The sequence below is a fragment of the Herpailurus yagouaroundi genome, unplaced genomic scaffold (genome assembly GCF_014898765.1).
Source record: "Herpailurus yagouaroundi ecotype Mexico unplaced genomic scaffold, PumYag 192, whole genome shotgun sequence".
Classification (NCBI taxonomy): domain Eukaryota; kingdom Metazoa; phylum Chordata; class Mammalia; order Carnivora; family Felidae; genus Herpailurus; species Herpailurus yagouaroundi.
This window is the reverse complement of record NW_024412423.1, coordinates 11370276-11386319: the sequence shown is the minus strand read 5'-3', so window position 1 is coordinate 11386319 and position 16044 is coordinate 11370276. Positions and strand designations below refer to the sequence as shown.

The following is a 16044-nucleotide window of genomic DNA, read 5'->3' as shown; positions in this document are numbered from 1 at the left end:
GAAACTAATATATGTCAACAATACTTCGACAATAAAAATTCTAAAAACTCATGGTGCAGAGTGGCGGGACCAACGAGGGGCTCTTTGTGGAAGGAATATTTAAGCTGAGACCTAACACGTGAGTATGAGCATCTTCTCAAGGGGGACACAAAGGGTGTTTCAAGCAGAGACCAGTAGGAGCTGGGTCTTTAGGCAGTAATTAGGGTTTGGTGCCCTTGTAAGCGGGTCCAGAGAGATTCCTTGCCCCTTTTCCACCATGTGAGGACACGGCAGAGAACGCTCATCAGACATTGAATGTGCCAGTACCCTATCTTGGACTTTCCAGCTTCCAGAACTTTGAGAAATAAATTTGGTGGTTCATAAGACACCGTGTCTGTGGCATTTCTGTTACACAGCCAGAACCACTAAGACAAGTACCTCCCTGTGGCCACCTGCCACCCCAGGGCTAAATTGATGTTCTCCTGAGACTGGGTCCTGCACGAAGTATACAAGTCAGTAACCATTAAAGAAAGGTAGTTCGAGGCGCCTGGGTGGCTCAGTCGGTGAAGTAGCGACTCTTGATTTTGGCTCAGGTCAGTCTCACGGTTTGTGAGTTCAAGCCCCGCATTGTGGTCTGTGCTGACAGCTCAGAGCCTGGAGACTGTTCGGGATTCTGTGTCTCCCTTTCTTTCTGCCACTCTTGTGCTCAGGCTCTGTCTCTCAAAAATAAACATTAAAAAATTAAAAATATATATATCATTTTAGAATCTGAGGTTGTCAGGGATATGAGACTAATACCAAGTAGGTGTGCCAAAATCTGTTCCGCACCCTGGCAAATATCACTAACTGGTTGTTACATCCTTACTCAAAAATCCTTTAAAAACAACTTAAAAAATGTTTCGGTAAAATAGGCATAACCCTTACCATTTTAACCATTTTTAAGCGTACAGTTCAGTGGTATTAAACACATTCACACTGTTGTGCAGCTCTCACCACCATCTGTCTCCAGAACTTTCTCCTCTTCCCCAACTGAAATCCAGTGAACGTTAATGCCCCATTTCTCCCTCCCCCCAGCCACTGACAACCACCATTCTACCTTCTGTTTCCACGAGCTGGACTATTCTAGGTACCTCACGTAAGGAGAACCACACAGTAGTCATCCCTGGTGACCGATTTCACTTAGCATATCTTCAAGGTTCATCCGTGTTGTAGCACATGTCAGAATTTCCTTCCTTTTTCAAGACTGAATAATATTCCGTTGCACGTATCTACCACAGTTTGTTTCTCCATTCATCCATTCATGGACGCTTGGGCTGCTTCCGCCTCTTGGCAAGAACGTGGGTGTTTAAACAATCTGCTCAAGTCCCTGCTTTCACTTCTTTCGGGTCTGTACCCGGAAGTGGAATGGTTAGATCACATGGTCACTTTGTATACTTTTCTGAAAAAAATGCCATGCCATTCTCCACTGAGGCTGTGCCCTTTTACATTCTCGCCAGCAACGTACAAGGGTTTCAAGGTGTCCGCATCCTTGCCAACAGTTGTTATTTGCTTTTTTTTATAGTAGTCACTCTAAAGGGTGTGCCAGAATCCTTATTAAGTGGCCATTATCATTTGATCACAGGTGTCAGATGATATGAGAGCCATGTGTTATTTCTAAACTGTGATCATGAGATTTTGACACTTCTTTAAAATCAAAAAATATTTTTATTGGCTAGAATTTTAAAGTAAAAAATTTGTGTAAAATGGTTGGCAATTCTCATAGGTTGTTTTCTACTGACATTTTTATTTTTGTAAACCGAGTGGATTACATTTCTATACTTTTCAAAGCGAACTGACTGAGGATTTACCAGGTAGGGACGGCTGGTGTATTCAGGGTGGCAGAGATAGAGAGCTGTTTGAAAAAGTGGGGTGGGTCAAAGAGGACAGAAGGGGTGCTGGTCGGGAAATGGCCAGATGATGGAGGTGACGCCCGAGAGGCTGCGCAGGAAGCACCAAGAGACCGCCTGAGACCCAGCCCAGACAGACCACCAGATTCATGAACTAGGAGCACAGCAGATGACAGCTGTCCTGGGCTCCTGCTTTAAGGGACAGTGTGGTTACCCCTCCTTTTATTTTTTTCTTCCCCTTACTTTTTTACTGCTCTATTGTCTATGAATCCATGTCTTGGAAAATCCTTGTTTTGTAAAAAAGGGAGAAATGGAATACCTATACTAAACATGATTTTGCATGTATGTGGCTGAAACCTCTGTAGGTACACATATAAACTAAGCACAGTGGTTGTGTGGGGGGCGGGGACGGGATGCAGGAGACGGGGTGGGAGATTTTTCTTTTTTTTATATATCCTTTTTTATGTTGTTATTAAATTTTCAACCATGGAAATATATTTCAGCCTCTTTCCAATGTCCATTCCTGCAGTGCAGGGACCAGGCAGTTCCAAGCCCTCCCAGACTCCCTTGAGGCTGGGGATTGATCATAAGGTTCTGCCAATTGGATACGCTTTCATGAGATGGAAAATGGAGGTGGGTGAACACCATCTTCCGGCTGTAGCTGTGGGCAAGCAAAGTCAAGGGTGTTGAGAGGGGATGTTAGTGCAGGTGGCAAAGGTGGACACTCTGTTCCAGGGCCCAGTCCCCAGATTCCTGCTATGAGGCAGTTATAGTGGTAACAATTACCTCCTGATCTTGCTTGCTGATACCCGGATCACAGCTACAGCGTAGTTTTTTTGTTTTGTTTTGACCTCAATAGCTCCAGGAGCAGCCTCCTGGCTCCCTGAATTCCTGCTTAAGGCAAAGGTTGTAGCTCCCCTGGCAGGTGGGTATTAGATGTTGCTGGAGGATTCTGGAAGTCATTCCTGGATTATCCACTAGAAGTTCACTCTCCTCATCCTTCCAAAAGATTCTATGAGCATCCAATTTCTCACTATTCCATCCTGCTTAAAATACCTACCGTGGTTTCTATTTCCTATAACAGAATTGAAATGAAACACAAAATTACACATTAAAAATTAAATAAAAAATAAAAGTCATCACTAAATAAAAATCCTCAAAAAACGTTTCCTGAGGTGTGTGCCACCAACAGGGCTTGGTTTATATATTAAAAAAAAATTCTTACTATCTTGGTAAATCATCAACTATTTAATGGGTACCTACTGGCTTAATAGATGTGGTAATTTAACACTTCAATTAGAGATAAATGTGAGTATGTATGTGAGAAGTTGTGTGTGTGTGTGTGTGTGTGTGTGTGTGTGTGTGTGTGTGTGTATAAAGAGATAAGACACAACTGGTATTTCCAATAAAATCCTAGGAGAAGACAAATTGAAATATTTCTTCATCTCTGTTTTTATTTAACTCAAAATAGCTAACAATGAAACATTTAAAAAATATCTCCCAACACTTGAGCATTCAGTTATTTTCGGTTCATGACACTTGATTATTTAGTCCTTGCGTGTTTCCAGCATGAAGTCACATAGCTATCATAAATGTATCTCTAAAAGTCTGCAGCAGGCTTGAAACATTATATATATATATATATATATATATATATATATATATATATATATATAACACACACATATATATATCCTAACCAAAAACCATGATTCAGTTATTGGTCTTGAATCCAAATATTTTTCTCCCACAAAGCAGCTTAGTAAAATTAATAACCATAAATAGGCTAGCTATGAGTTTTCAATGAAATGCCTGAATAGAGCACATACATTGTTTGCATATATGTTTTTATCCTCGTACTCCTCAAAATACGAACTTGTGTGAGATGTAGAGTGGTGTTAGATGATACACACATTTAACTTACATAAACTCCATAGAGGAGGTAACAAGGAAATGATAAGGAAAATAACAATTAATCCGGTGGCAATTCTACTCATTTAATGAACGAGTAAACCTCGATGAGTGTTGAAGAACCGTGAGGAAATCAAAATGAGGCTTGTCACTCTGGTGTCTCCTCAGGCATGTCAGTTCACATCTGTCTCTCGGAAAGCAAGCATCTTCCAGGGCTAAGTACGATTCTAGTGTGGAAAGGTATGTGGTTTTATACAAAAGTGTCCTAAACAAACACCAACTCCCATTGGTCTTCAACAGAAGAAACAGTCATTTCTTCCAACATTGGCAGAAAACCTGGATGTATTGGATGTACAGAGTTTATTGATGGCGCCTTTCTGAAGGGCAGTCGAGGATGATCTCGATGTTCCATTTTATTTTAGGTACTGACCCCAGAAGCTAATTCCTAGGTAAGATGCAACCCTACTGCAATGTAAATAGAAATGACGTGGTTTTTTAAAAATGCCCTAACATTGACAGCGAAATATAATTTCCAGTTTAATTCCATCCTCACATTTAGCGTAGCATGTTTCTGAGATACTCTCCCGGTGCGGGCACTTCAGAATACACGTATCGCTGACTGAGAAAATCTCACGATGAAAAGATTAGTGTGTCACGAAATCTGAACAGCGACGACAAAAAGTTACCAAAGTAGATGAGTCTCTGTATCTTTCAGGATAAGATGTTCAATTAGCAAGTGGTGCAACGAAAGCAGAGAGTACCTTCGTTGTGTTATGCTTGGTGCTCACAGGGACATTCTACAACCTTCTCACCAGGTTCGAAATTGGCAGCTACCTTCTCCTTCTCAAATGCTCGGCCTTAACACCTTAACCTCAGCACCGCCCGGGGTTCAGTTTCTATTTTTAAAAGCACCATTCTAATGGAAATGTCCCTGCCCTGAATTAAGCTGGGACTGTGAATTTTACCACTAGCTAGAGCTGTTATGTCATAGAGTTTAGGTTAATTTGGTAGGTATCGATTTCCGCGAGACCTGCTTCAGCTCCTTCCAGCCATGTAGGATTTCTACCTGGGCTGCAGATGAGGGTAAAATATCCCGTGGAGAACTCCTTCAATAACCACATTTGGAAAATCTGAAAAACAAAAGGAACACAGCTTTTCTTAAGCACATCAGTGAAATACGAAATACAATTGCGTTTGGTAGAATTTAACAAGGTGAGGCCCACGGTAACTTAGGGATCCGCACCACCTTGTTTAGGATGCGTTATCTGTCACGGTGCCTTGGCCTAAAGCCACTTTAGTGCAGGGCCAGGCGCTGCAGGAATGCACGGCCAGATTTGTAGCTTATTGATTTAAGGGATGTTCTAATGGTTAATGCTGCTAGGCCCCAGCTCTTTATCTGAATGTTTTCTCACAAGGAAGATGGATTACACTGGCAATTCAATTTCTAACAAAATCTCAATATACTTGAAGGAATTCCAAGATTTCTACAGGGAATACTCGGCTGCAGTTTTTCCATTGTGGTTTACAGGAGCGTTTAGTCCAAGTTGTCTCGAGGATGATCGTGCTGTTACGTGAGCTTCCAAGGAGCAGTAACATCGGGGGGCCGTCTTCGAAGCTTAAAAGGGCACATTTCCGACAAAAACCATCTTGTCAAACTTGAAAAACCAGCCACGTTTTTAGAGGAGATACAAAGGAAACCCAGAGGTGTATGGATGTGGAGCCACGAGCCAGTGATCGGAGCAGGGAGAATACGAATGGTAAGCTGCACAGGGGGACCTATCCATCATATGGCTCAGAGGTTCAATTTCTAAACTTCAAGCAGCACATGATTATACCCAGGATCTATGCTAAGCCACCCACTTTAAATAATACAGTTATTATGTGAGGAAATTAGCTGGTCCAATACTTTAAGACAAACACTTTACGACAAACACTGTTCACGTAGTAATCCAACCTCTAGAGAGTTCCTACCCTGTAAAAGCGCTCGCAAGGCAGGGCAGAAATGTTCTCGGAGGAGTGGACTAGGCAGAGGAGCTAGCCATGTGGCACGTCTGTGGCAGGAGGGACCCTGGAAGGATCAAAGACTGAAATGGGGGCCAGGGTGGAAAAGGGAATGAGGGATGCCTGGGTGGCTCAGTCGGTTAAGCAGGTTAAGCGTCTGACTCCTGATTTCCGCTCAGGTCATGATCTCAGGGTTTGTGGGTTCGAGCCTCACATTGCGCTGCTCACTGCTGTCAACACAGAGCCTGCTTCGGATCCTCTGTCCCCCTCCCTCCCTCACGCCGTGTCTCTCTCTTTCCCTCTCTCTCTCAAAAATAAATAATCCTTCAAAAAGAAACAAAAAAGAAGAAAAGGGAATGAGGGAGAGGCCTGGGGGCAGGAAGGCCAACTCAAGCACAGGAACAGTGGCTTCATCTGAAAAGCAACGGGAAGCTCCTGAAGGAATTTAAGCAGAGGGAGAAGGAAATGAATTGTGTTTTGCAAAGATGACCCTGGCTGCCATTGAGAGTAGACAGGAACACGGTCAAAGAGGTGACGAGTTCCACATGACGAGTGAGGGACTTCATAATAGTACCTACCTGATAGGCTGTTGTAGAAACTGGTGGGAGAAACAAAGCACTTGAACACGACCTGGGCACACGGTGAAGTACCAGCTACCATCAGTACCAAGCGCTGTCTAATTACCGGGGATCTAAGTAAATAGCAGTCCCTGCCCATGCCACAGAACTTGTGCGCTAGTCAGGGAGGCAAGCAAATGAATACGCAGACAAAATAGGTTTTAAGAATATCTCCAAGGGGTGCCTGGGTGGCTCAGTCAGTTAAGCATTCGGCTCTTGATCTTGGCTCAGGTCATGATCTCATGGTTTGTGAGATCTAGCCCTGCGTCTGGCTCTGTGCTGACAGAGTACAGCCTGCTTGGGATTCTCGCTCTCTCTTTCTGTTCCTCCCCTGCTTGTGCTCTCTTTCTCTCAAAATAAATAAACTAACTTAAAAAAAAAAATGTCTCCAGTACATGAGCATTCATTCAATCACCTTTGGGCGATGACACTTGATGTCTTATTGTTTGCTCTTATCCAACATGAAGTTAACATAATTTTCCATAGAACATATCTTTCATAATCTGCAACAGAACTTAAGCCTATATATGTTGATCTCAATCAGAAACCATGATTTTGCTAAGTGCATTTTAGTTCTAAAAGTTTTTCTCCCTCACAGAGGTATACTGAAACCAAGAGCCATAAACGGAAATATTGATCAATTTTCTTAAAAAATTTTTTAAAAATTCTTTATTTTTGAGAGAGACAGAGAAACAGAATACAAGTGAGGAAGAAACAGAGAGAGGAAGACCCAGAATCTGAAGCAGGCTCCAGGCTCTGAGCTGTCAGCACAGAGACTGATGCAGGGCTCGAACTCATGGACCGTGAGATCATGACCTGAGCCAAAGTCAGATGCTTAACAGACTGAGCCACGTAGGCGCCCCATAATGATCACTTTTTAATTAGATGCCCAAACAGCATATATGAACATGCATTGTTAGTATATAGGCATTTATCCTTTACCGCCCAAAATATAAAAGTCTATTTGAAGGTTAGTGATTTACATCATCAGCATATTTCGCATGGATTTAAGTAAATAAGCTCGGCAAAAAGGACAATACCATGAATTACTCAGAGAAATTCTGCACCACCTGGACAGGTCCAGCAGTGGCTTAAAGGCAAAGGGGGAAAATGAAACAGGGCACGGGGCTTGAGGGCAACAGGATGGGAAGGTGAGGAAAGACCTCTGTGAGCAGGTGCCGTGTGAACGAGGGTGCAGCAGCCAGCTGTCCTCACAGGTGCCAGGCTACACACCTTGTCTGGGTGAAGGGCATTCCCAGCAGAGGGAACAGCACAGGTCAAGGTGCTGTATTTACTGTCCAGCGAGTGCTGAGCATTTGCTAGATGCTGGAGATTAGCAGGTAAACATGACAGAGAAAAAGAAGGGAACAAAGTACGCGATCACGGGCAGGACGCAAACGGGCAGGACACTAATCAAAGTGAACGGAATAGTGGGGTTTTTTTAATTCAAAAAATTTTAGTATTTATTTTTGAGAGAGAGAGAGAGAGAGAGAGAGACAGAGAGAGAGAGAGAGACAGAGCATGAGCATGAGCAGGGGAAGGGCAGAGAGAGAGGGAGACACAGATCTGAAGCAGGCTCCAGGCTCCGAGCTGTCAGCACAGAGCCCGATGCGAGGCTCGGACTCACAAACCGTGAGATCGTGACTTGAGCCAAAGTCGGACGCTTAACTGACTGAGTCACCCAGGGGCCCCTAATGTGTATTTTTTAAACACAGAAACAAATGCTAGAGAAAGGTGATTAAGTATTCCTCACTGAAAAGGATTTTATAGGAAAAATACTATGAGACTATACTCTTATATAGCAAAGGAAGCTCCCTCTGATCAGGGTGTTAAGAATGGATCCTCGCCAGAGCCGGGCTGTGTCCTGCCAGCCTTCTTTGAACTGACAGCTAAGTCAGGGATCTCAGTGCATGGACTGCGGCTACAGAACGGTCCTTTCTCTCTTGCTGGTGATAAGGTTTTATTGTCAGAATGTAGGAATGGTTTCAACAGATAATTTATCTACTGCTGTTTAGCTGCCATGCTATTTAGTTACTCTCAGAAACAAAGGCTGAAAATTCACTCTGTGCACAGAGCACACAAGAAGAAATCAGGCACCAGGGGTCTGCCCATCAACTATGGAGACTGGGCAAGTCAGGGACCTCCTTGAGCCCCGATTCTCTCATTAACCAGTGATGATACCTGCCCTGCCTAGTTCATAAGGCTGTTAAAAAAACGCAGTGAGATAATGTCTGAGAATGTACTCACAAAGAGCTGGGCAAGGGAACATTTTGAGAGGGACTCTGAATAATTTAAATTTCTTGGCACAAAGAAAGGACCCAACTAAAATATTGATTATATTTATGCGTAAATTAATTCATTATATTTAAGTATATATCTTCTAAAAATATACATCCCATCACCTAAGATGCCATAAATGAAATGGAAGTAGAGATACACATGTGATATATGCAGACAGCTTTTGGGAAAAAGGATTTAAATAAAAAAGAACCAGAGCCTTGGAATCAAACCTCAGCATCTGGATAAAAACATGCAGAGACCCAAATAACATCATCAAAAAAAAAAAAAAAAAAAAAAAAAAAGAAAAGACGATAAATACCTTTCCTCCTTATTACTCTAATTCAAAATCGCCTGGTAAAGTAGAAAGAAAAATTACATTTCTTGCCGAAAGCCCTGCCCCAATTAAAATTCTGAATGTCTCTTACACCAAGAGCACTGTTTTATTGGCAGATTATTAAGCCCTGGACCAATGTCACTCTGTTAGACCTGTATTAAAAACGTGGTTTATGTGGTGCAGGGTCAGATCAGTAAAGAGCTGTTAGCAGATGACAGGTTTGATTACCGCTGGCTGCAGGCAAGACGTATGGATCCCTGAGGAACAGTAGCACCGGCTGGTGGGACAGTTTGCTGGAAAGGTCAAGAACAGGCATGTCAGCATCAGGGGACGACGGTAAACAGAAAACACTACAAACTAGCTTTGAGGGGATCAAACTGCTGTGTGGGGACATCTCAAGGTTTATGTATCTAACCGTGTGGGTGAAGGATAGCAAGCCGAGTTACAGGGAATAAACAAGCCGGGCGCTCACCTTCTAAACATTTCTTTGTGGAATCTGAAGCAGACCTACAATCTATACGATAAATCACTGCTGAAAAGCGTCGCTGTCGTCTTTTTTAATCTCGGAGTACAATTATTGATAAAAGAGTATTCTTATTACTTGCACAAAACAAAGCAGGGCTCCTATGGCTTCCCTCCTGGATATAACTGTTTACTTCTCTAACTTTCTATCAAATATTTATAATCTGAAAATCAATTTGCTAACAAACGTTTTCAAGAAGATCATGACTTGATACCCTTACACCAGGGTTAACTAAACATTTCACAAAACCACAGTCCTATTCCTGGTTTTATGTAAGTCTTGACTGGCCAGTATTAGTTCTTACCTTGATTCTTCAGATTCTGTCTCATCAAACGATCTAAAAAATTTTTTAAAAGAGGAGAGAAAAAAGACCATATAAGTTGGGTGACTGTTTACGCCAACCAAGGAAAAAAAAACCAGCCAGCAATCCTAGAGCTCCAAAATGGGAAATATTTTGAAAAGAAAGGGGTTTTTTCCAGAGTCACAGCATGACTGACGCCTCCTTCTAAGGAATCTTGTGAGCACGATATTCTCGAATGTCAATCTTCCTGACGATCACTTAAAAACCTGATGGTTTTACTTTCAGACTTGTATAAGGGAGAAAGGATTTCACTCTGTCATTTCCCACATTTCTTCTTAAAAACATCCCTCTATAAACCCCCACCTCATAGCAAGTACATGCAAGACAGAACAGGGCACACTGACAACGCCTGCTATTTGGTGAGCAGTGTGTGTGTAATTCTCGCTCTGGGGTGAGTGGAAGGTGGCCCTGAGCAAACACTGCCAGCGAGGGGTCTAGTGTCTGCAGCGTCTCGTCCCGAGGACGGCTGGGGTGTAACATGACTTTGGGTGTGGTCAGCTGGAATCTTGTAGTTCGAATGAATACAGCCCTTTCCTCCGCTTGGGCTCCCAGAGACTTTGTGATGATGTGTTTCTCCGTAATGGATTTAATTGGTCAGGGGTGTTGCTAACTGCTTTCGGCAACAAGCTTCACACACGTCAGGGGCCCGGAGCTGGGTAAGGAGCTTGTCTCAGAGTTAATTCTGCAGAAGAACACCTTCCCAAGTGCTGAGGGTATCCAATGTTTGGTTCCTTGGAAGACAAAGACGGGGGTCTGCAGCCCCTCAGGAAAAGGTTCTGCGAGAGAGGCAGCAGGGCAGCAGAGAGAGTTCACACAGGAAGGCCTGGGCTCTACCAACTACAAGGTGAGAGATTGTGGGAAAGATGCTTAATTCTGTGTCTCTACAATAAGGCAGTTAGGTAAAATCATCTTAAGGTCCTTCTCAGCTTTATGATTATGTGACTGTACGTGTATGGGGATATAGAGCTAGCTGAAGTATCCACAAATAAATATATGAGTCTCTCAACAGGCTATGTAGGTTCATAACTCCCGTCTTGTAACATCACTCCATGAAGCAGCAGAACTTAAAAAGTCAATTCCTTAAGTCTAAAGCTGAGTTACTAAGCCTTGGTCATTTGGCCACAATATAGTGACGAGGGCTGATGAGGAATTCCTTTGACTACAGGCAGGGGGCGTGTGAGCGCTGTCCCGGCAGAGAGAAGGGGTGTGGCCAGGCTGGCCCTTTCCAGTACCAATGGGGTTATTGGTTAGGCCAACAAGTGACTGCAGAGTAGTTTCAAATACATGTCCAATGGGTGAACAACAATCCTTACCCACAACTCTCTGCCTTTGGTAGAGAGGGCAAGTGTCGCACATTTAGGAAATCAAGGAACAGCTTGGGGAGCTCTTCATTTTCTAAAATGACAGCCTGCAAAAGTAGAAAACAGAACGGAGAGCGTAAAATTTGCTAGGCGATCTATCCAACGAACTACTTCCAAACATCATGAGCACCCATCTACGTTCTTAGCAGTATCATTCTTCACACTCTGTATGGGGAGTGGTCCCCATCTTACCCACTAAGAATTCAGGAGACATGCATGCTGTTCAGTGCCAGCAAATAGTCCATTTCATCTATTCTCTCACCCAGTCGGCATTTACGGAACATCTACTGCATGTCAGGTGCTGACAAGGGCGCAAGTCAGTGGGCGACCAGGCAGATGTAGTTCTTGCCTTTGTGGAGGTTCCAATCAGAGTATTTTAAAAACCTGGGCACGTCAATAATACTGCTAAGATATGTACATCAAATTTTCCTTACTGAGTGATAAGGTGGTCTGGGCTGTGTGTGTGTCTATAAGAGATCGCTATTGTTTAGGAAATATTACATATGGCTTTGCTAACTGGAAGATTGAGACAAGATCCCTCAGCTCTCACCTCTTTGGGCATTAGGATTAAGTGACATTAATTGCTCTGTGGACAGCTCCACTTAAAGGGTCAGTAACAACTTTACCACTAAGTGTAAATCAGCATATATACTAAAAAAAAAAAAAATCTATACTGTTCTTCCATTTAGGGAACGCTGCTAAAGACGTGGCATAATGGCAGAACCATGTCAGTTCTCAGCTATCCAAATTATGCAAGTGCAAGGAGAAATCTAATGGAGAACTACAGAGTGCATTTTCATGGGTACCTATTTTTTACAAAGAGAACCATGGTGTGTGAACCGATTGCACATCTGCCCCTCCCTCCCGCACCTTTGTTTTGTTTTTGTTTTCAAAGACCATGGAGAAAGCATCAAAGACTGTACAATAATCTCTGTAAGTAACAGAACTCTCTTCAAGGGTCCTTTTCATATTTTATCACAGTTCTCCTCCCCACACCCCCATAAGCATGTGTGGTTTACAGGACAGTGAGAAGTGATGGTCAAGTATCACTCACACGGCTGATCAGGTACAGCTGTGCAGCGTGATGCATAAGGCTCCAATGACAAAAAGGCCAAATGATGTATATTTAAAATACCTAGCTCAACATAATCTGTTGCTTTAGTCATAATTAACGCACCGAGTGGTTGTATTTCTAGCACATTTTGCAGACAGTTGCCCAGTTCAGGACATAGAAATGGAATGAACAATATAGGCTGACCCCTGCACTATGCTAGTGGCCCAACCTTCCTGCTGTTCAGTTGCTGGAGAAAACTCATCTGGAAAGCCAGCTCTGCCTTGGTCTCTTCCTATTCCTTACATAGCCGGCTATACCCACTGAGGCTTAAGGACAGTAAGTAAAGAAGCAGGAAAACAAAGCAATACACAAAATAGAAAAAAAAAAATCCCTTTTCCAGGGGCATGCTTTCATTACTATTTCCACTGACCTTCACCTAAATTTTTATCTACTTGAGGAAATTTTGGGAGTGCCTCTCAGGTCATTATTTCAGTGCCTGGAACTCAAAGGCTGTAAAAATCATCATATATGTGAAGCTCCCAGGAATGTTTGCCATCAAGTTGCAGTGATCATTTCCTCGTTTCTAGATATCTGTTTAACAGGATGATACAATACCTATCTGAATAATAAAGCTTAATGTTGTAACAAATAGAGAGCTGGTAACCCAGGCAATAGTTTTAATTATGTGTACAAGTGGTAGCTTTCAGATTAAAAAAAAAAAAAAATGGGGGGGGGTAACACTCTTATCTCCACCCCCACCTTTTAAAATAAATTAAATCAATAACAAGTGTGGGACACTTTTAATGACCTGAACTACTTAATTTCCAGGATCTTTAGACATGCCATCCATCACCGCAGTATGGAGGAAGACATCTCTTGAGTGTTCAGGGGGTTAGTTTGGTTTTATTAATGCAAGATTTAGGGAATTTTAACAAGGTGAATTGTTTATTTGCCTTGACAGATTGGCTTACAATGCACTGGCTACATCTACAGCATGATCATTAATGACAAAAGACAGGCAAAAAGCTGTTTACACTGCAACACCAGGAAAGGAATTAATCCTGCTCAGCCTCCCCAAACAGAGTAACTACAAAGAGATGATCACATTTTTTTTTTTTTTAGGTAAGATATACTTGCAAAAAAAGGAACATCGAAAACTCCAGAAATTTGTGAGCATTTTTGTTAACTGTTCGCTGAAAATTCTCAAAGAATATTTTCCATAAAAGTCACCAATATGGATTTCAGGATTTACAGTTGTAAAGAGTGTAGCATTGGGGGAAGAGGGTGGGTCCGTTAAGCATTCAGTTACATGGTGGCAATACCTCCTAAACTCTGCTAAGGCTTGTAAGAAAATGATTAATACTTCAATCCAAACAGAGGTAGAGTGTAAAATGGTAGTTTACCTAATGTAATATAATAAGTACAAGTGAAATGACTGTCATTAATTAGCGTGAAGATGCACAAGAGAAATTACATGAGTTTCAACTAGATTGTTCAGTTCATAAACACACGATCTCATTCTCTGAGAACCCCAGCAGTGATGTGGGGCCTCATGACTGTTCATTTACAACTTTTTCTATGAGAAGCTTTCACTGAAGAAGATCACTCCTTAAAACTGCACCCTGGAGCGTTCCACCTTCTTGGGACCTCCGTCAGCTCTAAATACCCAATTTTATTCAATAGGTAAATAAATACATATAAACCTATAATAAATAAAAAATATTCTATATAAATATAAATAAATATAAAATAAATATACAGAAGTTACATTTTAGATATCAAATTAAATTTCCCCATTGCTATAGCTTGCTTAGTATGATTTTTTTATTAATTTTCAATGTTTAGTCATTTCCATTTCTTAGAGAGGCACGATGGTGTGGTAGGACATATGGAGCTTTAGGACAAGAACTGGGTTCCAACACCCCTTATTTTTCTACCTTATCAGCTTTATAAAATCCTGTGGCTACCTCACAGGATTAGTGTGAGGATAAGATGATGTGATGTCCCCAATAGTCTTTGGCACACCATGAGTCTTCGACAAAGGTTCATTGTTTCCTCAGAATGTCTTGTTATATCAATTCCCAACAACCTCTTTTATTGGTTTTAGAAGTTTGGATCACTGTCCATCTAGTGAGCCGGGGCTTCTTAACCCTCCATGATTCATGGATCCCTTTCAAAATTGGATCAAACCTGAGAATCTCGTTTGCTGAAAAATATGCATACATATATAACTGTGCTGACAGTGGCAGGGGGGTCACAGGCCCCTGACAGTCCAGCTGAGGACACCCGCTTTCAGTTCCCGTATGACAGTAATGCTGCTGGGCACACTCTTCATTTGGCTGGGAGCCTGCAGCACTCACTGTTGGGCCTGTGCTGTAGGCCAGCTCCCCAAAGGACACCCTGGCCCTCTTGTTCTAGTTTTCTGCCTCTTTGTCAATTGCAACCCCCACTGGGCTGTGTGCTGCCTTGCTATTAGAATTCATTAGTGCTTTCGGCTCTGGGCTGTGGTTGAAAATATTTATCTGGCAGTGGGGCTAACTTTCGGAAGGATTCTTTCTGGTGGTTCAAAATCTACTAGTGCAATGAATTTAGCAAGGAGTTCAGGGGCGCCTGGGTGGCTCAGTCGGTTAAGCGTCTGACTTCAGCTCAGGTCACGATCTCACGGTTCGTGGGTTCGAGCCCTGCGTCGGGCTCTGTGCTGACACCTCAGAGCCTGGAGCCTGCTTCGGATTCTGTGTCTCCCTCTCTGCTTCTCCCCCTGCTCATGCTCTGTCTGTCTCTGTCTCTCAAAAGTAAATAAACGTTAAACATTTTAAAAAAAAATTAGAAAGGAGTTCATACTCATGGCTTCTGTGTCTTTCATACAAAATTCGAGAATTTAGCAATCTGTAGTGCTGAGGGTTCACAAGGTTAGCAAAACGTGGAGGAAAATATTGTTTAAACGCCATCAGTGCTGGGTCAGGGTACAACCGAGGAGACATGAGTCCCCTACATGTGTTACGAGAGGAGCATTTTGAACTGGAGTGCAGTGATGGCCCCAGACCCAGTGCTATTTAATCGATTAACTGATCACTGTGATGGTAGAGGTCTGACACTGGATCTGAGTTTGGACAGATGGCTGGACAACTCATTTATGCAGCAGGACAACACAATTCAACAATGAATATGGCAAGTTAGAGAAGAACTTGGAAATAAATCCCATTAAATTCCATTTTACAGGTATAAGTAATGAGTCAAATACCCCAAGGGGCAGAATTCACACCACAGATGTAAGACAAAGAGTAGGTGCTTGTATACAAGTGCTGTTGTCTCGAGTGGTAGGTCAGCAAAAAGAGTTGCTTCCAGAACTTTCATAAAACGAGCTAAGCAATCAATCCTCTTGCTCCCCTTAATGCAATATTATCTAGCACCCCCAAAATGAGAAATAAGAATAAATTTAGAAAGGCCTAGAGGTGAGCAATGAACATGAAGAAAAGGCTCAAAATCATTTCCAAAAGAGGTCACCCAATAGCAAGTACCAAGCACAGAATGATGTGTCGCTGGGCCAAGGAGTGTGGTCCTTCGATTAACTGTTTTTGTTTTTTTAAAGGAAGGTGGAGATGTTCAAAGCTGCTGGAATGAGAAGAAAGCACTGTGCAAACCAGCTGAGAAGGTACCTGTCTACATCTAATTGAAACCTGTGCAATAAAACAAGCAAAAGTGGCCCATGTGGGGGAAGAGCCTGCTATGTTAAGAGC

At 42.5% G+C, this 16044-nt stretch overlaps 1 protein-coding gene across 2 annotated transcripts in view; it reads right to left on the bottom strand.

Annotated features, from left to right (window-relative positions):
* Window positions 1–3293: 3293 nt before the first annotated feature.
* Window positions 3294–16044, bottom strand: part of SNX24 (sorting nexin 24) — a 72159-nt gene continuing 59408 nt past the window's right edge. For both annotated transcript variants that reach the window (XM_040444334.1, XM_040444335.1), the window contains 4 exons: window positions 11206–11300; window positions 9836–9868; window positions 9237–9301; window positions 3294–4906 (listed from right to left, as the gene is read on the bottom strand). In XM_040444334.1, the coding sequence (XP_040300268.1) occupies window positions 4839–4906; window positions 9237–9301; window positions 9836–9868; window positions 11206–11300 (261 nt within the window). In that variant the 3' untranslated portion in view covers window positions 3294–4838. The remainder of the gene's footprint in view (window positions 4907–9236; window positions 9302–9835; window positions 9869–11205; window positions 11301–16044) is intronic.